Source organism: Psammomys obesus, unplaced genomic scaffold (genome assembly GCF_907164565.1).
Source record: "Psammomys obesus unplaced genomic scaffold, mPsaObe1.curated_primary_1811, whole genome shotgun sequence".
In the NCBI taxonomy this organism is placed as follows: domain Eukaryota; kingdom Metazoa; phylum Chordata; class Mammalia; order Rodentia; family Muridae; genus Psammomys; species Psammomys obesus.
The window spans coordinates 1,118,106-1,142,025 of NW_026594143.1; the positions used below are offsets into that span (position 1 = coordinate 1,118,106).

At 40.3% G+C, this 23,920-nt stretch overlaps 1 protein-coding gene across 1 annotated transcript in view; it reads right to left on the reverse strand.

The window, feature by feature from the left end:
• Positions 1-4,678: 4,678 nt before the first annotated feature.
• The window catches only part of Fam120c (family with sequence similarity 120C), a 112,006-nt gene continuing 92,764 nt past the window's right edge, over positions 4,679-23,920 (reverse strand). The window contains exons 13-16 of the mRNA XM_055617916.1: positions 22,542-22,743; positions 16,197-16,335; positions 15,780-15,837; positions 4,679-9,336 (exon numbers count right to left, since the gene is read on the reverse strand). Of these exons, the coding sequence (XP_055473891.1) occupies positions 9,085-9,336; positions 15,780-15,837; positions 16,197-16,335; positions 22,542-22,743 (651 nt within the window). The 3' untranslated portion in view covers positions 4,679-9,084. The remainder of the gene's footprint in view (positions 9,337-15,779; positions 15,838-16,196; positions 16,336-22,541; positions 22,744-23,920) is intronic.

A 23,920-nucleotide genomic window follows, 5' to 3' on the forward strand; every position in this document is an offset into this window, starting at 1 on the left:
ATACTCAAGAAGCTAGGAAATAGCAACAACCTGAAGATGATGAGTCAAGCATATATAGAATCTCCTCTTGGGGTAAACTCACAAAACTTACTCAGTTCTATTCTTTTTGTGTACAGTATTCTACTTTTAAGTTTAGAAGCAAATGTATATTTTGGTCAAATGCCATCACCTACCTCAGTGGATAGACCTTCTATTAGTTTGAGTCCAAAGTGACTACATATGAACACACGTGGCCTGTCAATCCTTGTTAGATAAGGCGTGTGTTAGACAAGGCAGCATGAAGTTTTGCTGAGTCCTGGTAGCACAGATCTAGAATCTCAGAAACTCAAGAGGCTTGGGCAGCAGGAGCACAAGTTAAAGGCTGACCTGGGTGGGGTATTAACGCAACTTCAGTGTTAGCCAGGGTAACTTAGATACTGTTTGTTTGTTTTTTAAAGAGTATTTGTGTGGTTAGAGTTTAGTGGTAGAGTGCTTGCCTAACACAGATGTATATTTTTGGTAAGTTATGGAGGTTTGGAGATTATCATACCCAAATACAATGCATTCTAATTTTTCTATATTTAGAGATTATAAGAATTAAAGAACAGAGTGAAACATATGCAAAGTCCCTAGAACTTTCTGTTCATCTCAATCTGCTATTAAGGGAGTAGGGAACTTTTGTATTTATCAAACACAAATATTCACTGTAGAAGATATGTATCGGGGTTGAAGAGTTGGCAGTTATGGGCATTGTCTGCTCTTCCAGAGTTTAATTCCCAGCAACCACATGGTGGCTCACAAACATCTTTAACCTCTACCGCCCTCTCCTGGCATGCAGGTGCACATGCAGATAGAGCACTCAAAAAAAAAAAAAAAAAAAAGCTATCTTTCACTGTCCTGTGATCACTTATTTCTAATGTTTGTGATCTTGAGAGGAATATTTCCATCATTTGTTTATTTCATCCTTTAAGCCATGCAAAAGCATTATAATGGCCTTGCTTGTCCATATATCTCTCTATCCTCATGCTGGAAGAAGACTACAAGATTGATGATTAATGCACTTCTTCTCCAAGACAGAAAGGAGCGGGTTTCCAATGAGGAATATGGATTTAATTTCTACGACAGAATAACTGAGTAAACAGAACCATATTAGTCAAATACACTAGGTACCTTTGAGCAGATAATTCCTACTACTTTGTAACAGGAATGAGTAGACCACCACTCCATTCAGAAATATTAAGCCAAGCCAGAGTTAGATTTACAAATCTTCTTTTATTACTTATTAGCTGTGTCCGAAGTAGGGTATAATTGAATGTTTTTACTCGTGTGTAAAGTGGGAAGAACTTACCTTGTAGAGTTGTCTGAGGATTAGAGATCATTTCCAAGGGCCAACACTATGCACAGTATATAACAAGTCCTCAATAAACAGTAACTTTCAAAAGCCAAATGCCAAAGGTTTCTTACTGTGAAATTCTGAGTCTCAACACCCAAAGATGAAAGGCTAGGAAAAGATAGGTGTAGCTACTAGAATGAACCTACACAAAACAAGTGTGGTATAAATAATAACTCACTTAAAGATAAAGTGTTCACAAGCTTTAGTGGGCCTCTAATCCTCCCCTTTTCACACAGTTATATCCTTTTTATAATGTATGAGGCACAGAGTGGTTAGGGAGGACAAGCCAGTGTCATTCAGCAGTACTAGTAAGAATGCCCTAGGTCTTGGCTTCAGACCCTTTTCCTATTGCTCAAAGGTGCCATTGTGCTTATCCCAATCCAGAGTCTCAAAAGATTTACTTCTTTTTTTATGTATATAAGTATTTTGCCTGCATGCATGCCTGGTGTCCATAGAGGTCAGAAGGTGGCACCAGATTCCCAAAACTTTAATTATGGATGATTTTGAGCCGTGCCATACGAGTGCTGGGAACCAATTTCAGATCCTCTGCAAGAGTGGTAAGCGCTCTTAATTGCTGACCCACCAGTCTAGCTCTGCAAAGCCTGCTTAAAAAATCATTTTAAACTATGTTTGTGTGTATAACTGAGTATATGCAAGTGAATATGGGTTCTTGCAGCAACTGGAAGAGTATTCGCTGGAGCTGGAGTTATAGGCAGTTGTGAACCACCCTCCTAGGTGCTGGGAACCAAATCCTGGGCCTTCTGAAAGAGCAGCAAGTGCTCTTAATTGCAAAGTGATGTCTCTCCAGCCTCAAAAACCAATTTAGTTAAACTATTTTTTATATGTATGGGTGTTTTGCATGCATGTATGTCTGTCTACCATATGTGTGCCTGGTGGTGCAAGAAGATGTTGTTTTTAACAAAATCTCAATCATTTCATTTTCCCAATAAAGACTCGGGAGTTAGAAGAGGATATCAGATCCCCTGGAACTGGAATTAGAGATGATTACGAGACATCATCTGGGTTCTGGGAATTGAATCTGGGTTCTCTGTAAGATCAGCCAGTGTTACTAACCACTGAGCTATCTCTCCAGCTCCACAAATCCCAATGTAACAACACATTTAAAAGAATACTGTTTCTGGATGAACGTTCACACTCAGTCTCTCTTTCTTCTTCCCAGCACATTCTCTGCTTCAAAAGTCTACAATCTGCATTGTAACAAAGAATATGTCGCAAAGGAGTTTTGGTGCCAGTCAATAATAAAAACAGCAAGAGTCACTCTCAGACAAGACAAGGTGCAAAGACAACTGACATCAGGCCAGCTGCCTAGAAGAAGCAGAAATCAGCCGAGCTGCCTGGAAGAGGTTTAGACCAGACTCACTTTGAAAGAACATTCTTCAACCTGTTGAGCTGCCTTCAGGCTGGGCAGTGTGCTCCAGGTTTCTAGGTTTGTGAGCTGTCACCCATGTTGGGGTGGGCTTTGGTGATGCAGCTGTCTTTGAGTCATTTCTGCTTCTGTAAGTGACCTCTCACCTATAATCCTGTACCCCAAATAAAACTCCTGAGTTCACTAAGTTGGACTTTGGTGATATCCATACTGAGGTCTATTGTGGATTCCTTATCTGGGTAAGTATGTGTTGTGTCTCCCCAGGAAAAGTCTTGTGATACAACAGGTATTAACAGCTTAATTAATGGGGAGTTATTATTATTTTTTTTTTGCTTTGGCATCAGTTTTTATTTATTTACTTTTAAAATTAATTTCTTTTTTATTAATTAGTTTGTTCACTTTGTATCCCAGCTGTAGCCTCCTCTCTTGTCCCCTCCCAATCCCATCCTCCCTCCCTTATCTCCTCCCATGCCCCTCCCCCAGTTCACTGATAGGGGAAGTCTTCCTCCCTTTCCATCTGACCCTAGTCTATCAGGTCTCATCAGGACTGGTTACATTGTCTTCCTCTGTGGCATGGTAAGGCTGATCCCCCATCAGGGGGAGGTGATCAAAGAGTCAGCCCCTAAGTTCATGTCAGAGGCAGTTCCTGTTTCCATTACTAGGGAACCCTCTTGGACACTGAGCTGCTATGGGCTACATCTTGTGCAGGGGTTCTAGGTTATCTCTGTGAATGGTCCTTAGCTGGAGTATCAGTCTCAGAAAAGACCCTTTTGTCCAGATATTTTGGTTCTGTTGCTCTCCTTGTGGAGCTCCTGTCCCCTCCAGATCTTCTTTCCTAAGATTCCCTGCACTCTCTCCAAAGTTTGGCTATGAGTCTCAGCATCTACTTTGATACCTTGCTGGGTAGAGTCTTTCAGAGGCCCTCTGTGGTAGGCTCCTGCCCTGTTCCCTGTTTTCTCCCTCTTCCGATTGCTCAATCTTCATTCAGAAAGGCAAATGGGAATGAACTTTATTCTCACCAGAGTGGAAAAGGAAAGGAGGGAAAGGAGGCTAGAAAAGTAGTCAAGGGTCATCCAGATAACGAAGAAGCCATGAAAATTTTTGTGCAGTGTGTTGGATGGATTTAATTTTTTATTTTTCAGATTTATTCATTTTATTGTGTGTTTTGCCTGCATATATGTCTATGAACTACATGCATGCTTGGTGGTGCCTTTGGAGGTCAGAAGGACTCAGATCTCCTGGTACTGGAGTTACAGATAGTTGTGAATGGCCATGTGAGTACTGGGAACTGAATCCAGGTCCTCTGCAAGAGCAACAAGTGCTCTTAACCACTGAGACACCTCTCCAGCCCCAGGATATATTATTCTGGAAGCTCATTAGCATGTCAGATTAAAGCAATAGTCTTTAACTTTCTACTGCCATAGAACCCTTTACAAACTTAAAAACTGTATAGGCCCTTTAAAGGTTAGAAGGAAGAATGAGGAGCAACTGCAATGTTCCAGGTGAGGTATGATGAAGGTTGGACTAAGTCACGGGACCAAGGACAGGAATGATGAGTTATACAGCTGTGTGTTACCAACAGATTTTGTCACAAATTGAAATTGAGAAATAAGGTAAAGTCATGCGTCTAGGTTAACCTCCCACAGTCTAGTTTGGAGAGAAACAGACTTCAGAAGGAAGGATGCGTTCAGTTTGGAAAATATTGAGTCAAAGGTACTTTGGGAACATCAAAATAAGTAAGTTAGCCAGGAAGTGAAACATGCTCTCCATTTTGATGTTTCACATACGGGGTTTCTTGCCCTGGTACTCTACAGACTCTTACATCTCTGCAGAACACTTCTGAACTGAGAAAATGATGTTCTCCATTTGCAGAAAGGAAGCAGAGATGGGAGAAGAAATCAAAGGTCACATACTCAAGATCATTTTACATTTTTTAAACTAAAAGAATAGACTTTTATTAAGCGCTGTAAGTTTCTTTCCATCAGCATTAACAGAACAACAGATCAAATTCCATCACAGAACTCCTGAGACATTCTCATTCCTTTCTGAGACATTTCCATTAAGTCCTGCAGTTCCCCCAAAGAAGCATCCACTCAAACTTACATTAAGAAACTATGGAGCTTTTGTAGTGAGGTGGGCCAAAATGCAGGGAACTTGGAATCTGGGCGTGGCAAAGAGAAATACGTATTATCCATCCACTAAACACACTGTCAAGAGCACAGGAAAAAAACAACAACAAAAAAATTTCTTACTTTTGTCAATAACATCATTTATCAGGGAGCACTAAAAAATCACTGACTCTTTGAAGTTTTTTTTTGTTTTTTTTGTTTTTTTTTTGTTTTGTTTTGTTTTTTGATCTAGTACGTTAGTCTAAAAATAGAAGAAAATGAAAGGTAGGAGGAAAGTTCTTTTGGGGAAGTAATTAAAATGAATTCATCAGATCTGGCAGGGTTATGAGATTAATAAAATCTGAAATATTTAACTTGCTTCATTTACATGAAAATTCACTAGCCATTATTTACTACCAACACAGACAAAAAAGTCATCTATAAAAGTACAGGGACAATGTTAAAAGCTGAAATGGGCACCCCAGCATAGTGTTTAACTTTGCTTTTAACTTAGAAAAGATGATTTTTGTAAAAAGTGACATTTTCTTAGAACATCAAAATATCCTCAGACGATATTGAAGATAATCAGCAATAAAAGGGGACTAGGTGCACTGAGCTATCTGTACCAGCAGACTACATCGATAAGAAAAGAGAACATTAAAAAAGAAGCTGAAGTGATGGGAAGGAGAACAATGAGGAGGACACACAACAGAATAGTGAAAACTTACCCTCCCCCGATGCCCCAAGAATATTTAGGAAATATGCCTCTGAAAGTGAAGAAGTATAATGATCAAACCTTTAGTAGAATTAGACTAACTACTTTAAACTGTGGTCTACTTGTACTGTCATTTGAAAGGGTGGGGGTGGTTAGAGACTGAAAGGGTATCACTGTTTACCCACAGGGGCCTTCTAAGGTTTCAAAGGGCTACTCTTATTCTTTCTATCCTACATAAGCGCTTTTGCATCCCCTCCCCCAATACCTTGTCTGTCTGTTTTTTTCTCAGTGATGAAAATATTAGGGTAACTTGGCCAACAATGTCAGAAAAGCATGATGGAGACAAAAGCAAATGTCCCTAGCCAAAGAAAGTGCTATTTCTTAGGCTTCAGTTTGCTTGAAGTCCTACCTATGTACAGGGAAAATGATGAAAATGAACAGAAGTCTGTCAGGGCTGGTCACTTAAAAAAGGTAGGAGTTACAGTTTGACCAAAAGACACACAGGCAGAAAGGCTGCAAGACCTTGGCAGTCAGTGGCTGTACACAACCAGGTTTGGAGTTCTGTTTTTTGTTTTTGCTCTTTCCCTACAATGTAAAGCAGTCATTTCTCGGGATTCCAAGATGACTTTGTCCAAGAGCAGCTAGTGAGAATCAGAAGTGGAACCTCAAGTAGGTACAGCAAATATCCCCAATTTGTCTTCCAATTAGAAAAAGTTCATTTCTCAGCAATGAACCTTTGTTTTCCTGGCTTTTAAATTGTGTTTTTGGGGAGGTACACTGAAATCTAAGAACATAATCCTTTATAGTTAGTTCTTGTAACTTCCCAAACCCCAAATGCTCAATCAAAACAAAATTCAAAGTTGGAAGCAACCCACTTGTTTCATCTTGGGCCAGGCTAAAGAGAAGCAGAGGTTTGTGAAAGGGAGAAAAGCAAATCTTTTGGCAAACTGGAATTCCTTCTGTCAAAGCAGCAATTTTACCTCTCACAGTGAATGACTACAAAATAAATCTTCATGTTGTGAGAAGGATGTAAGAGTTAACAATACTGTCACCTGACTGTGTCAGATAGACTCACAATGCACAAAAACAGCAACTTGAAGATACTCTAACATTTAACTCCAAGTACTTCTTATTCAGTATTTGTCCATATATCTAACCATTCACTCGTTCAGTGATTCTGGTTATTCGAGCTCCAAAGAATTCATCCTTCTGTGGCTCAGCAGGTGATTCTAAGCCATCTACATTTTCTGTAAAGTCCTACCCTTGCTGGATATAAAAGTCCTAACATTCAAGGTATTGTGAAAGGATGAACAGGTCCAAGATCAGAAAGGGGACCAAATCTGGGGAGCTCATTTCAAAAAGGAAGTGGTGTATATTATTTCTTCTTCTTAGATATGGCATAGTATATACTCCTGCCACCTTTATTAGGTTTGTTTAAGAAATGTCTGGGCAAGGGGCAAGGCATATGAAGGCTCCTGTCCCCTGAAAATTGTGAGTTCTCTTAAACTGGGCTAGACCTGGGTTGAATAGCCCAAGACATTTTAGATTCTTGAGACGAATGGGCAGATAGCAAAAGTAGCCTTCTGGTTGTCTGGAAAAAAATCACCAAGGATCTGTTGTAAATTAAGATGCATGGTTATCTTTTTTTCCAAATATAGAGAACCCTGCTAGGAGTCTAGTCAGTTATATTCTTGTAGAAATGGTATTTCTTCGGCAAGAATATCAAAGTTCAAAAGGAGATGTGTGTGGCTCAAAGCCTCAATTCCTGAATGAAGATAACACTACTAGTTTCTTACAAGTCTTGTTTCCATCCCTTGTATTTTGGCTGCCCAAAATGAGGAAAGGTGGAAATCAAGGTTTTCTTAAGATTATCTCCAGCAAGTAGGAAGAGCTTTTTTATACTGGGCAGATCTTGGCCCCCCAGGGACTGAGAATCTTTTGTAGAATACCCCTCAAATCCCAGGCCAAGTTCTCTGACATCTTCCTTGCAAAGCAAATGAAAAGATCCTGTAGTCAAAATGTCAATGAATAAACGAAACAATTTAAGCATGTAAAATCAAATTATTAAATTTCCTCACATCTCCCCACCCCATCATTCCAATATTAATTGTCCCTCCTTGGAGTCATATCAATCAGTTCTTGCCTGAAACCAGTTTGATCCTGGAGTTCCAAACCAAATTGGCTGAAAGCCCTTTCAAACGGAAATTACCTCTTATCCCATTTCTGTCTCCAAACCTTCCTAAGAAATGTGCAACTCTTCCCAATCCCATTTCAACCTCCCATTTTCACCATATGGGATGTGAGGGCTCTGTTCAAAGTGAAGTATTTGTTGTTCTGAACAGGCAATCTCTGGAAAGGACTTTGTGTCTGATTTAGAGTAGCCCATCTTCTCATAACTACGATAGGCTTTGACTTAGTAAGGATTTCAGATTTAAAGCATGGTCTTTTGAAACCCACCATTCCATAGCAGTGGAAGCATTTCTGGGAAATTCAGTAAATCTTCTGGAACTTTATCATGTATGTATGTATGTGTATATATATATATATATATCTGTATACACACATTTATATATATATAAAATATGTATAGATAAATAGATCTGTCTCTTATATAAAGGGTATGTGTATGCATATAGATACACATGTTCATATATACACCCACACACACACCAATACACATGTACACACACATAGAGTCTTTTGAGTCCCTTTTGTACTCAGTCTCATAACATTGATTCTCACCCTTTTAGAGTGTGGGCAGCAGAGAGCAGGTGAACTGCACCATAGCTTCTAGTTTATAAACAATGCACTGGTTGGGAGGCAGGAAAAATCTGCCCAGTACTTTTCTGACTCACTTGAATCTCCCAGTACAAAGGCCATTGTAGTTTTTTTTTTTTCTAAGTGTATAAAATAAAAAATAAAATAACCCAAACCAACACTGTCTACTACCCTAAAAACATCTACTTATCTGATTGTCAGGCCAGAGCTAGAGGTGGTGTACAAAATCGTGGTGTAGGTTAGTTAGAAGAAAGAATAAGGAGAGTACTGATTAGGTACCTAGGTTCCATTACCTTAAAGACAAAACTGTCAGGAAGCCACAGGCAGCTTTACCTTTCAACCCCACAGTTACCATATAAGTTTATAAAGGAGTTATCACATTAAGTACTCAGAAAACAAAAGCCAGAGCCTTTCGACAGGACTTACGTGATAACATCTGCTTTCTGAAAGTTACTGCCTCACTAGACTTCCAGGAGATACAACAAAAATATTGGTGCTATATATTTGACAATCTGGGTTTAGTCATCTTTAACCAGATATATCCCAGGTTCTAAGTCTGGAGCCAGAAAAGATAGGGAAGAGAAGGTGGATACAATAGATATGTATCCCCTTAAAATCCTGGGTAAATCTAGGGTAAACATTTATATCCTCCTCTAACTTGGGCCTCGAATCAGAAAAGTATCGTTTTCTCCTCTCCATGGCAAGTGAAGCCATCTTCAGTTTGTCATTCCTCTTTCTGTTGGGCCACAGTTTCTAGCTCTAGCTCTTGCACGTGGTTCTTCTCTCCATTCTTCACAGGGAGGCAGTGGTCATCATCATTACACACATCACTGTCTCTGGATAAGGCACACTGTGATGGAGCAGGAAGATGATCACTCTTTTCTTCCAGAATCAATGTGCCGTTGTTTCCATTCACCTGTGAGCGGGCTCGAACTTGGTGAAGCTCCGTGGATTTAGAAATTCCATCTGAAGAGCCCTGTCGAAAACAAGAGGTACTTGGTGGAAGTGTAATCCCAAACTAGCTGGGCTTCCCCAAGCATATTTATAAGGTAGAAATTCTTCAGAAATAGCAGCTCATGCCTTCTGATACTGTCCTCAGAAATGCAATCCAACAGCAATGATGATACAATGATGGCACAACCACTACTCACAGAGCTTTAAAACATACTTGTGTTTTGATCTGAGACAGAGTTTCTCTATCTAGCCCTTACTGTACTGGAACTCACTCTGTAGACCAGGGTAGCCAGGGCTCTGCAATGATTTTTGACAAAGAAGTCAACACAATACAATGGGGAAAAAAAGAGCATCTTCAACAAATGGTGCTGGTCTAACAGGATGTCTGCATGTACAAAAATGCAAAAATAGATCCATATTTATCATACTGCACAAAACTAAAGTCTAAGTGAATCAAAGACCTCAACATAAAACTAGACATACTAAACCTGTTAGAAGAAAAAGTAGGGAGGAGCCTTGAACTCACTGGCACAGGAGACAACTTCCTGAACAGAACACCAACAGCACAGGCTCTAAGATCAACAATCAATAAATGGGACCTCATGAAACTGAAAAGCTTCTGTAAAGCAAAGGACACTGTCATCAGAACAAAACGACAACTTACATATTGGGTAAAGATCTTCACCAGCCCTATATCTGAGAGAGGGCTAATATCCAGAATATGTAAAGAACTAAAGAAGTTAAACACCAACAAACCAAGCAATCCAATTAAAAAAATGGGGTACAGAGCTAAACAGAGAATTTTCAATAGAGGAATATCAAATGGCAGAGAAACACTTAAAGAAATGTTCAATGTCCTTACTCATCAGTGAGATGCAAATCAAAATAACCCATCAGAATTGCTAAGATAAAAAACTCAAGTAGAGAAAGGGGAACCCTCCTCCAGTGCTGGTGGGAATGTAAAATTGTACAACCACTTTGGAAATCAATCTGGCTTTTTCTCAGACAATTAGGAATAGTGCTACCTCAAGATCCAGCTATAACATTCCTAGGCATATATCCAAAATACGCTCAGCTATACAAGGACATTTGCTCAACCATGCTCGTAGCAGCTTTATTTGTAATAGCCAGAATCTGGAAACAACCCAGATGTCCCTCAATGGAGGAATGGATACAGAAATTGTGGTACATTTACACAATGGAATAATACTCAGCAATCAAAAACAAGGAAATCATGAAATTTGCAGGCAAATGGTGGCATCTAGAAAAGATCATCCTGAGTGAGATATCCCAGAAGCAGAAAGACACACATGGTATATGCTCACTCATAAGTGGTTATTAGCCATATAATATAGGATAAACATACTAAAATCTATACTCCTAAAGATGATGTTCAGTCCTCATTCAGAAGGACAAATGAAATAGAAATCAGAAGCAGGAGAGACAGGGAACAGGACAGGAGCCTACCACAGACAGCCTCTGAAAAACTCTACTGATTGGGGCATCTAAGCAGAGGCTGAGACTCTTAGCCAAACTTTGTGCAGAGTGTAGGGAATCTTATGAAAGAAGGGGGAGATAGAAAGACCTTGAGGGACCAGGAGCTCCAAAAGGAGACCAACAGAGCCATAAAAACTGAGCCCTGGGGGCCCTGAAGAGAATGATTCCCCAACCAAGGACAATGCATGGATAGGACCTAAAACCCAGGCTCAGATGTAGTCCATAGACTCAGTCTCCAAGTGGGGTCACTAGTTAGGAGAGCAGGTACTTTTTCTGGCATGAACTTAGTTGTAGGATCTCTGATCAACTCCCTCTTCTCCAAGGGGGGAGAAGCCTTGCCATGCCACAGAGGAAGACAATATAACCAATCCTGATGAGACCTGATAGGCTAGGGTCAAATAGAAGGGGAGGAAAACCTCCTCTGTCAATGGACTAGGGGAGGGGCATAGAGGGAGAAGAGGAAGGGAGGGTGGGCTTGGGAGGAGATGAGGGAGGGTGGCACAGCCAAGATACAAATTAAATAAATTGTAATAAATGATAAAAGTTAAAAAAAAATTCAGGGATCTGCCTCTGCCTCCCAAGTGCTGAGATTAAAGGAATGCACCATTACTTACTGACAAAATGTACTTTTCTAATACTTATAGCGACTGAAATAGTATATATTATCATACTCCATTTACTGATGAAAAAGTGGAGGCACAGGAATGCTAAAATAATTTGCTCATGGCAGAGAGTAGTGCAGCCAGAAATCTATTTTAGGTGGGTCAGCTACATGCTCAGCTGCCATAGAACACTGAATATATGCTGATAATCGGAAGAGCAAGCTATCAGGAAAGGGGAAAAGCCCAATGGGAAAAATGTCAGGAGATCTATTGCAATATCTCACAGCCAATTATACAACTAAAACCATAGAGCTGTTACTACTTTTATCCTGGAAATGTGACTGCTGACAGGAACTGCATGTGTCAGCAGCATAGTGCTGACTTTCCATCACTGTTACTAGAAAGAGTGACAGCTTCTTTCTATGTGGTTAGGTATCACATATATCCTGGTGTTTATTGAATGCATAAGACAGAGGCTCAAAAAAAGCAAAATGATATACACAAGTTTCCTTGCACGCCTAGACCATTTTACTTCAATGGCCTTACTATTTACAATGAGATATAATGAACACTCATAACTGTTGAATTTTGGTCAATTATAAATATCAACTAATTTTTCTTGAGTACTTCCCATATTCCAGGGCTTATGCTATTTTTTCACTATATCATCTCATTTAATCTTCATAATCCTGTAATTTTTTCACTTTACAAATCAGGAAAATATAGAACAATTCGCCTGAAGTTACAAGATTGGAATGGCAGAACTAGATTACTTGGCTCCAAAGTGTGTACAACATGGTGTGTGATCACAGACCCTATAGGTGCTTCTTTCTCACCCAGAAATCAGGCCACAAATTCCTGCAGCTCTCCTTTAGAATATAGTCGAGAAAGCACGATGCACTGTGGCCTTGGAGCTCTTCCCCTGCAACCTGGAATGTAAATTTATGGTTCTATTGTCTGCTGTATAGGCCAGGCCAGGTTAGGTCACTTGGTAAGCATAAAGCTTGCTTACACTTCTGAAAACACTCTAAGAATCAGAAACACCTTCTGTTCTTCAGATTTGGAAGGACCCCCCCATCTATCTCTTTAGTCTCCCTCCCTTTTATTTATTTGTTTGCTTGTTTGTTTTATTTGGATTTTTGAGACAGAGTTTCTCTGTGTAGCCTTAGCTGTCCTAGACTTGCTTTGAAGACCAGGCCAGCCTTGAAATCATAGCAACACCCCTGCCTCTCCCTCCTGGAGTGCTGGGATTAAAGTCCTGCGCCACCATGCCTGCCCCCCTCCCCTTTAAAAACATCCTTATTATGCATGCCTTTGGCCAGGATGGTATAATAAAAATGATAAATAAAAATGGAAGAAGGGGGGGGGACAGAAAGACCTGGAGGGGACAGGAGACCAACAGAGGCAAAAAAAAAAAAAAAAAAAAATCTGGGCCTAAGAGGACTGCAGAGACTGATGAATCAATCAAGGACCATGTGTAGAGAGGACCTAGACCCCTGCTCAGATATAGCCTGTGGGTTTCCTAGTAAGGGGAGCAGGGGCTGTCTCTGTCATGAACTCTGTTGCCTGTTCTTTAATCACCTCCCCCTGAGGGGGTGGCCTTACTAGGCCACATAGAAAGTGGATCCAAACAGTCCTGATGAGACCTGATAGGCTAGGGTCAGAGAGTAGGGGAGGAGGACCTGATAGGGGTATCAGTGGACTAGGGGAAGGAGAAGGGGGGAGGAAAGGAGGGAGGGTGGGACCAGAAGGAGATGAGGGAGGGGGATACAGCCAGGATATAAAGTAAATAAATTGTAAATAATAATAATAATAATAATAATAATAATAATAATAATAATAATAATAAAATAACTCCCCCTCAAATAAAGTTGAAAGTTTCTCTAAAAAAGCCTATAAACATAAAAACATAATAAAGCTCCTCTGTGGATCTTTTGTCATGTTCTCCCTTCCAGGGCTCCCCTTTCTAATAAAGCTCCTCTGAGCAGCAGCAATCTCCTGTCAGCTTCTTTCCATGAGCCTGCAATCCCTTTTTCTCTTTAACTTATAACACACAGGGGCTGCTGGACGTGTTTCCCGAGAACCTGGAAATACTATGGAACTAGTAAATATCCACTGGAAGGGTAGAACTTTTCACCTGATGGATTCAACAAAGAATAAACAAGTAACTTCAGTTTGAAAACATTAATACTCAAGGTCCTAGGAATAAACTTAGGAAGATAAAATTGTAATGTATGTACATCATATGAGCTAGAAAACTTAGTTTCTGAAGGAATTGTGAGCAGCACTAAAATGAAAAAGGAAATTCAGCAAGGTAGTCAAGGGAGCCAACAGCAGTTGTGTCCGAGGGTGGTGACTTAGGTTCTAATAAAGCATTTCCATGGCCAGATTGCCTCTAGAGAAGAGGATAGTGGTGGAAGCACCCTGAGCTGAAGATCCCCTAACGCCCTGTTTTTTTAAATTTTTTTCTCATTCTCCTCAAGCACTCAATAGAATGGCGTGTCCTTCATATGCTCCACAATGATTTAATGAACGACTCTACATAAAGCACTTAAGAGTGTGTGCCTGGTGTGCTCTAGAAACTCAATAAATGGGCTACACGGAAAGAGCCCATTTCAGACCTTCAGCTTCTTACCCCCAAACCAAAAGGAGAGATCAAAAAATAGTAATTAATGTCACTGTTTCTGTTTCATGGTCCCAAGAAAATTTTTGGTTCAAAATAACACCCTGATTTTTTTTTTAATTTTTCATGTGGCAGTTAGTCTGTGTTGCCCTGGCTTTCCTGGAACTTGCTCTATAGACCAGACTGACCTTGAAGTCACTCCTGCCTCTGCTTTCCAAGTGTTGGGATCAAAGGCATGTACCACCACCAACAGGCAATTTGATGAAATTTTTATAATACTTAACTAAAAATTAAATTCCTTTCATGAAACAGCAACAGCAAGATAGAAAATGTTCAAATGTCTCTTCTGTTCTTGTTTTTCAGATGACTCTTTGAAGAAACATGATACAATTACAACAGTAGCTAAGAGCATTCTTTGGAGTTGAAATTCTCTTTTAAACTATAATATCTGTAGTTATTCACTTGTTTAAGTGTAAGCCCTCTGTTCCTGTTAATTTCTACAGAAATCCAAATGGCTGTGTGAGTAGCAGCTATTCCAACATATCAAGCTTTCAGCTATTTAGTTTTTAATAGTGAAAATATCTCTCCACTCTTGTATCAATAAAGATGATTTAAAAATAACACCAAAACAAACATTGAATAGTTAGATTTATTTATTTATAGGTTTATTTTTGTAAGAGGGTCTTACTACGTAGCTCTGGCTGTCCTGGACCTCACTATGTAGAGCAGGATAGCCCTGAACTCATAGATATCTACCTGCCTCTGCCTCCTGAGTGCTGAAATTAAAGGCTCGCACCACTATGCCTGGCTAATAGGATTTCTTATTGACAGAGTGAAGTATGGCTGTATAGAGAAGAGTAGATTTTGGATTGATATCTGATGACAATTTGGCATGGTGGCACACACCTTTATTTAATACCAGCAGTTAGGAGGCAGAGGCAGGTGGATCTCTGTGAGGGCAGCCTTATCTACACAGTGTTCTAGGCCAACTAGGGCTACATAGTGAGACCCTGTCTTAAAGAAGAAAGAGAGAGGTGGAGAAGGGAGAGGAGAAGAGATGGGAGAGAGGGGAGGAGAGGGAAGGACAAGGAAGGAGGGGAGAGGAAAGAGAAAAGGTGGAGAGGAGTAAAGGTGGAAAGCAACAAAGAAAGACGACTAATGTCTACTTCTGTACTGCACATACATATGTATACCTGCACATATGTGCACATACACACCAATATGTAAAAACTGGTGGTGTAGCTCATGACAGAGCATCTGCCTATGCAAAGCCCTGCGTTTAATCTGTAGAAATGAACACACACACACACACACACACACACACACACACACGAGGGGGTGGAGAGAAAGCAATGCTTCCATCTCCTGTAAGGCAAAAGTCAAATTTTCTAAGCATCTCTGCTGGGTCCTCAAAGCTCAGACAGTCTTTAGACAATCTAGCTGTCAGTGTCACTCTGTTCCCTTCTAGCTGCATGCAACACATACTATACTAGGCACAGGTCTTCAGGACATTGTACCTTCATTCAGAAAAAAGAAAGAGCCCCTGTAGCCCTGTGGGAACAATTCAGGGTGACAAACACTGATCACACTAGAGAAGTGGGCACTGAAATCAAATGTCTAGAAAAGGCATGAAAACTCCTGCTGGGAAGGTCAACTTTCCATGCTTGACATGATCTGTTTTCATTTAGCCAGAAGGGTCAAAAGATGTCAGGCCAGCTTGATAATCTCAAGAAAGCTACTTACTTGTTTATTTCCTTTTTTGTGACCTTTGGCTCCTCTTCCAGCCTGTTCTTTTCCGTGCCTTGCAAGAGGAAGAAAGGTGACCATGAGAACAAATGAAGACTCAATCCCGTTTTCACTTGGTTCACTAGTCATCTTATTTTACTAATTCAGATGGCCCTCTTTAGTATTACTACTGCACACCTCTAGTCCTACCATTTCTATGCTGTGCTGAATTATTCTGTTTTTCCTTATTGCCCTCCAGTACAAACATTCTTTTTATCAAGCAGGGCATTTGTTGTTACACATTTGATGAGCTAAAGTTAAAGCTTATTTCAAGTATGAAGATTTGATTAATACCTCTTACCTTAATAGACGGATTCAATAACTGGGCATTTTCCTAAAGGTACACTAGCTATACCAATCCATTCAAGTACATACCCCCTTCCTGGCCCACCGACAGAAACCACTTGCATGCCAAAGGATCCTCGACTTCTAGAAGATCTGCTGCCAGCCCACTGGCCCACCACCATGCCAGCAATCTCCAGTTTTCCTCCTTGGGGTGGAATTGGATGGAGACCTGGTAATTGAAAAACAGCAGTGGTGAATGACAAGTGCAAGATAGGGCAAGAGATGAAACAAAAGATACTATACATTCTACCTATTCTTTTCATCCCCATTTCCCTCTGATAAGATTATGATAACAACAAAGGAAGTAAATACAGAAAAGGGTCAATAGAAGATCTCTCTCTCTGTAGATCCACTTTAATAACTGTACTGGAAATGATTGACTTTTTTCAACCCTGCTACTTAAGAGGAACTTGTTTAGAAAAAAAATAGTCATCTTTTTGTCTGACCCCAAATATATTTTTTCTTTTTTTTTAAATTAAGAACTTTCATAAATGCATGTGGTTTTGATCACCATGCTAATCCTTTCCACTCTAAATCTTCATTTATCCTTCTTATCACTTTTCTCTCCCAACTTCACCTTCTTTTAAAAAACAAACAAACAAACAACCCCACCAAACAAAACAAAAACCAACGAATCCACTTGGTGCTGCCAGTATGTGCATGGGTGTGAGGCCATCTGCTAGAGCATAGGCAGCCTCTGGGGAGCCATATCCCTGAAGAAAACTGACTCTTGCTCTTCCAGTGGTCATTGATTGCCAATAGCTCTCAGGTGTGGCTGGACTTCTTTTCCCAATCCATGCTGGAATTTTGCCTGGCATGATCCCGTGATGGTCTTGTGTAACCAGTAACAGCCATTCTGAGTCCATGTCTGCCATGGCTCTGTTGTGTCCAGAAAACTGGGCAGTGTCTTATTCTTTCACATTGACCAGTTGTGGGTCTCTGTGATAATTTCTATCTACTGCAGATAGAAGCTTCTCTGATGAGTGTTGACAGATGAATAGTTTCCTACATGTCTATTTGGAAGGATAACAGTAGTCAGTAAATCCAATCAGAAAGTAGTTAGTTACTACCACAGCATTCATTCAACTACGGGACCAGTGGGCACATCTTGCCAAGCCAGTCATTCTTTTGGCTTACATGTTCATAGGTAAGATTACTTTTCTCCCTCCGTAGTATGCATAGCACCTTCCAGCACTATGAGAGCTAGCCAGTAGGGATGAAGCTTTCAAGTTGGCACCAGCTTAATTTCTCCATCTTCTATGACTCATATATGTGGTATGATGAGCAAAAGGGTCTTAACATCAAGTTCTAGAGGGTAATTAAAACCAATGGAAATACCTTGCATTGTTTTGGGACCCCAGGGGATCTCACTGACCAACAACTTATAAAAAGGTAATCCATATCTGGCAACACATTTTTTTTGTAGCCTTTGGTATGTGAGAGAGGCACTGTTCCCAAATTATAGGGTAACTCCATTTAAAAAATTATATATATATATATATAATTTTTTAAGGAAACTTCTACAGTAGTAGATTTCCATATGGCTTTGTCAAAGGCTTTAGTATTAGTTATCCTTCCCCATACCCTTGCTACTCCTCTGCACTCAAACAGAAAATGAATTCTTAAAATCTAGTTATTAGAAAATTGTAGGTTAAACCTATTTCCACACAAATATGCCTCACAATACAATAGAGGATTAACCAGATGAGCAAAGTAAATGGAAAAATGAAATAAATATATAATTAAAAACTAAGACTTGATGAGCATCATGGTGCATAACCCTAATTAATCCCAGAATTCAGGAGACAGAGGGAGGAAGACTGTAACAAGTTAATGCTGGTCTGGTTGAAATAGTGTGGCAGTTTGAATATGAAATAGGCCACACAACATGTTGCAACAACTGGTCCCCGGCTAGCAGTGATTTTTTGGAAGATCATGTGGCCTTTAGGAGGTTTAGCCTAGCTGGGTGACGTGCACTACTGGGGGCCAAGGCTACACAGAAAAGCCCTGTCTTGAAAACACAAAACAAACAAACAACAAAAACCCTTGCACGGTATTGGCATAGAAAAAGACAGGTTGACCAGTAGAATAAAAGGCCCAGAAATAAGCCCACTCACCTACAGACATTTGATTTTTGACAAGAAGCCCAAACCATACAATGGGAAAAAGACAGCATCTTCAACAAATGGTGCTGGTCTAACTGGATGTCTGCATGTACAAAAATGCAAATAGATCCATTTCTATCACCCTGTGCAAAACTAAGATCAAGATGGATCAAAGACTTCAACATAAAATCAGCTAAACTAAATCTATTAGAAGAGAAAGTGGGGAAGAGCCTTGAACTCGTTGGCACAGGAGGCAACTTCCTGAACAGAACACCAACAGCTCAGACTCTAAGATCAACAATCAATAAATGGGACCTTATGAAACTAAAAAGCTTCTGTAAAGCAAAGGACACTGTCATCAGAACAAAACGACTGCCTACAGATAGGGAAAGGATCTTCATCAACCCTATATCTGACAGAGGGCCAATATCCAGAATATATAAAGAACTCAAGAAGTTAAACAGCAACAAATCAAGTAATCTATTTAAACAATGGGGAACAGAAAATTCTCAACAGAAAAATCCCTAATGGCTGAGAAGCATTTAAAGAAATGCTCAAAGTCCTTAGTCAACAGGGGAATGCAAATCAAAATGACTCTGAGATTGCATCTTACACCCATCAGAATGGCTAAGATAAAAAAATTCAAGTGACAGTATATGCTAGCAAGAATGTAGAGAAAGGGGGACGCTGCTCCATTGCTGGTGGGAGTGCAAACCACTATGGAAAACAATCTGTGTTTTCTCAGAAAACTGGGAATAGTTTTACCTCAAAACCCAGTTATATTCCTTCTGGACATATACCCAAAAGATGTTCCACCATACCATAAGGACACTTGTTCACCTATGTTAATAGCAGCTTTATTCATAATAGTCAGAAACTGGAAATAACCTAGATGTCCTTCAACTGAAGAATGGGTAAAGAAAATGTGGTACATTTACACAATGGAATACTCATCAGCTATTTAAAAAACAAAGACATCATGGAGTTTGCAGGCAAATGGATGAAACTATAAAATATCATCCTGCATGAGGTAACCCAGACAAACATAATATGTACATACTCTATACATATGTATACTGAGTACATACTATGTACTTAGTTATAAGCAGATATTAGCCATATAGTACAGAATAACCATGCTTACAATCCACAGACCCAAAGAAGCTAAGTAACAAGGAAGGCCCAAGGATGAATGCTTGAATCTCACTCAGAAGGGGAAATAGAACAGATAGTAGAAGTGGATGAAGAGAGGGAACTGGGTAGGAGATGGTGAGGGGAAGGAAATGAGGGTAGAAATCAGATGTGGGGAGTATAGGGTCAGGAGGTAAGAGGGCTGGGAACAAGAAGGGAAATAGAGGGAGGGTATCTCTGAGACAAGCTGGAGACCTCCAACAGGGTAGGCTCCTAGGAGAATATGGGAAATGACTATAGCTGAGACTCCTAGCAGCGTGGAACATCAAGACTGAAGTAGCTACCTTCTAGCTACTTCTAGGACTTCTAGAGGGGACCACCAACCCACCCACAAAACCTTGGATCAAAAATTTACTCTACCTACAATATGTGCAGGGATAAAGATGTGCAGAGATTGAGGAGATGTCCAACCAATGACAGGTCCAACCTGAGAACCACCCCATGGGAGAAAGCCAACCTCTGACAGTATTAATGATACTCTGCTATGCTTGCAGACAGGATCCTAGCATAACTGTCCTCTGAAAAGCTCCACCCAGTAGCAGATCAAAACAGATGCTGAGACTCATAGCCAAACATTAGGAGGAGCTCCAGGAGCCTGGTGGAAGAGTAGGAGGAAGGATAGAAGGACTCAAAGGGAACAAGAACTCCACAAGAAGACCAACAGAGTCAACTAACTAGGCCCAGGAGGGTTTACAGAGACTGAAGCACCAACCAAAGAGCATGCATGGTCTGGACCTAGACCCCATACACATATGTAACTGATGGGTAGTTTGGTCTTCATGTGGGTTCCCTAGCAAGTGGAGCAGGGGTTGTCTCTAACATGGACTCTGTTGCCTGCTTTTGGATCACTTCCCCCGAGTGGGGTTGCCTTGCCTGGCCTAAGTGGAAGAAGATGCTTAGTCCTGATGCTAAGGTGGGTTGATATGGGGGGGGGGCTTCCCTTTTCTGAGAAGAAGGGAAGGGAGGAAAGGGGGAAGATGGTGGGAGACTGGGACCAGGAGGAGAGCAAGGAGGGAATGTAAAGCAAACAAATAAAAAAAACAACAAATAAACAAGAAGAAGAAGGAGGAGGAGGGGGAGGAGAAGGAGGAGAAGGAGGAGGAGTTGTTGTGGTTGTTGTTAAGGGAAACAGAATCAGGAATTCAAGGCACTTAGGCTACATGACACTCTATATCAAAAATAACAATGAATTTTGAGTTCTAGTAGGTCTTTCCACATGTGGGAAGAAACCAAAGGTTAAAAACATGGAATACATTCAGCCCCTTGATATAGTTTATTTCTGTTGCTGTGAAAAAGAAACCTGACCAAAAAAAAAAAAAAAAAAAAAAAAAAAGAAAAAGAAAAAAAAAACAAAAAACAACTGGTGAGAGAAAAAGAGTATATTTTAGCTTACAGTTCTATCACAGCAGAAAAATTAAAGTATCACTTAAAGTAGCTAGTCACATTGCATCCAAAGTGAAGGGCAGAGAGAATGCTTAGTATTTGAGGAATTTACTTCTATAGACAGTCCAGGACCCTAAGCCAGGCAATGATGCTGCCCAATTTCAGGGTATTCTCTGGGTATTCTCCATGCCAATTAAGGCAACCAAGACAATTATCCACATAGTGCAACCTGATCTACACAGTTCCAAATTGAGACTCTCTTCACAGGTGATTCTAGGTTGTATCAAGTTGAAAGTTAAATCTAGCCATTGTAACCTTTGTATGAAAGTTAGATTCTAGGGTTTACTACTATTTTTTCCCTCGAGATTTATTTATTAAGTGTACAGTGTTCTGTCTGCATGTACACTTGCTCACCAGAAGAGGACACCAGATCTCACTGTAGATGGTTGTGAGCCACCATGTGGTTTCTGGGATTTGAACTCAGGACCGTTGGGAGAGCAGCCAGTGCTCTTAAACTCTGAGCCATCTCTCCAGCCTTGGGTTTACTATTCTTATAAGGTGATTTTATAATGTCCTTTCAGGAGGCAGGAAGCAGGCAGGAAGCATGTGATCTTTCAGTAGCTGAAGCAATGCTGGGAATTTCTCAAGAACTTGGCCTCAATTAAAGCATCTTTTGAGTTTCACACAATACAGCCAACACAGAGAGAGTCAGAGATTAGTTAAGTCAACTTAAAGGGATGGAATGGTTGGCTCCTTGAGAGCTCTATACAAGGGGATGACTTTCATACTGCTCATGGAAGCCCACCCATAAACTAACTATAACTCCTAGGTTTGGTGACCCTAAAAGACTAAGTTCAACTTCTAGCTTTATTATTTTTAAATAGAGTAACAGTACACATGTTCAAGAGCAAAGAAACACACACCAGTGTTTCTTGCTATTTCATGTTAAAATATCCCTATTGTTTATCCTATTTCAGAGCTGGGGATGCATGTCTCTCAGAGGCAGAATGTCTGCCTAGAATGTTGAAAGTCCTGGGGTTGGCACTAACCACCATACACACGTAAAATCCAGAAGCATGTCATTTAATATATTAAGATTTGAGCTGTCTGAATCATGCTTGTCTATTTCTCATTAAGCAGAGGCTTGGGAGTCACCATATTTATACATATATGCATGCACTTGCTTTCTCTACCAAGATATAATCCTTTGAGAGGTGTAGATGATCTCATTTCTTTCCATGCTTTTACAGCAAAAGGTAGGTAATGCATCAGCTCTACCCCTAGAGTGAATGTAGTTACATCAGGCTACTGCTATCTTCCAATACTAGCATGTACTTCCAATGCTTTGCCTACAGACACCTTCCTGCAACTGCCTACAAGGAATGAATGAACTAACAGTGACCATGAAGATCCAGTTCATATGAATTATAACTATCAAAATAATGGAGTGACAAGTGATCTTGGTTTTCCATCAGTCCAGGCTATACGAGGTTGGATGATGAGAATCAAATAACCGAGAACCAACCACCTCTACTGAGAACGGTCATGGGTTTCAATAGACTTTCTTCCCTAGGGTATATTTCAAACTAGTATACCACAGCATGATATACATAAGACTGTTGATTCTGTAACTGGCAGTGAACTAGACAGTTCATTATGAAATATATTACATGATACCTCATTCTTAGATACTGACCTGCAAACCCTCTACTCCTTGCTTGAGGGGGAGGTGGAAATGAGCCCATGGCTCTGGAATAGAGAGAAACAGGGTAGAGAGAGGGTACCATGGGCGGCACGAGCGTAGGTGATGGAAGTAGAGCAGAAGGTGGCGTATGATTCATGTTGACGCCTTCAAGGATACTCTGCCTCATTTTTTCCACTTTGCTTGCCAGGTCAGCCTTCAAATGAGGAAAAGAATTAGCATTGGTTTGAACTTTCCCCATGTTTCATACACAGTATTGAACACTCTAGGCACACTCTTGTAATTCTATTCCCATTGTGGGAATTAAGCCCAGAATGAAATGCGTATAGTCTCAGGAAGCCTGTTAGGTATCAACACTCTTCTCAAGAAACCTACAATGCCCTAAGATTAGTTCTGGTGAGCAGTTTGTAATGAACATTATCTATGATCATGAAAACGAATATAACTGTCTTCTCCAGCTTCCAATGTCTATCCCATTTGCCCTTCTGAATGAGGATTGAGCATCTTCTCTAGAGTGTTCCTTGTTTATCTTCTTTAGGAGTATAGATTTTAGTATGTTTATCCTATATTACACATCTAATATCCACTTATAAATAAGTATACACCATGTGTCTCTTTCTGCTTCTGGGATACCTCACTCAGGATGATCTTTTCTAGTTCTCACCATTTGACTGCAATTTTCATGATTTCCTTGTTTTTAATTACTGAGTAGTATTCCATTGTGTAAATGTACCACAATTTTTGTATCCATTCCTCAGTTGAGGGACTTCTAGGTTGTTTCCAGATTCTGGATATTACAAATAAAGCTGCTATAAACATAGTTGAGCAAAATGTCCTTGTTGTATAGTTGAGCATCTTTCAGAATACGACTAGGAGTGTTACAGCTGGATCTTGACGTAGTACTATTCTTAACTTTCTGAGAAAACACCAGATTGATTTCCATAGTGGTTGTACAAGTTTACATTCCCACCAGCACTGGAGGAAGGTTCCCCTTTCTCCACATCCTTTCCAGCACTTGAGTTTTTTTTATCTTAGCCATTTTGATGGGTGTAAGGTGAAATCTTAGAGTTGATTTGATTTGCCTACTACAGAGGGCCTCTGAAAGACTCTATCCATCAGGGTATAGAATCAGATGCTAAGACTCATAGCCAAACTTTGGGCAGAGTGCAGGGAAATTTTGTGGAAGAAGGGGGAGATAGAAAGACCTGGAAGGGATAGGAGCTCCACAAGGAGACCAATAGAAACAAAATATCTGAGCCCATGGGTCCCTGCAGAGACTGATACTCCAACCAAGGACAATGCATGGAGAGGGCCTAGACCCCCTTCTCAGATATAGCCCATCTAGGCATCTAAGTTTCCAAGTGCATTCCTTA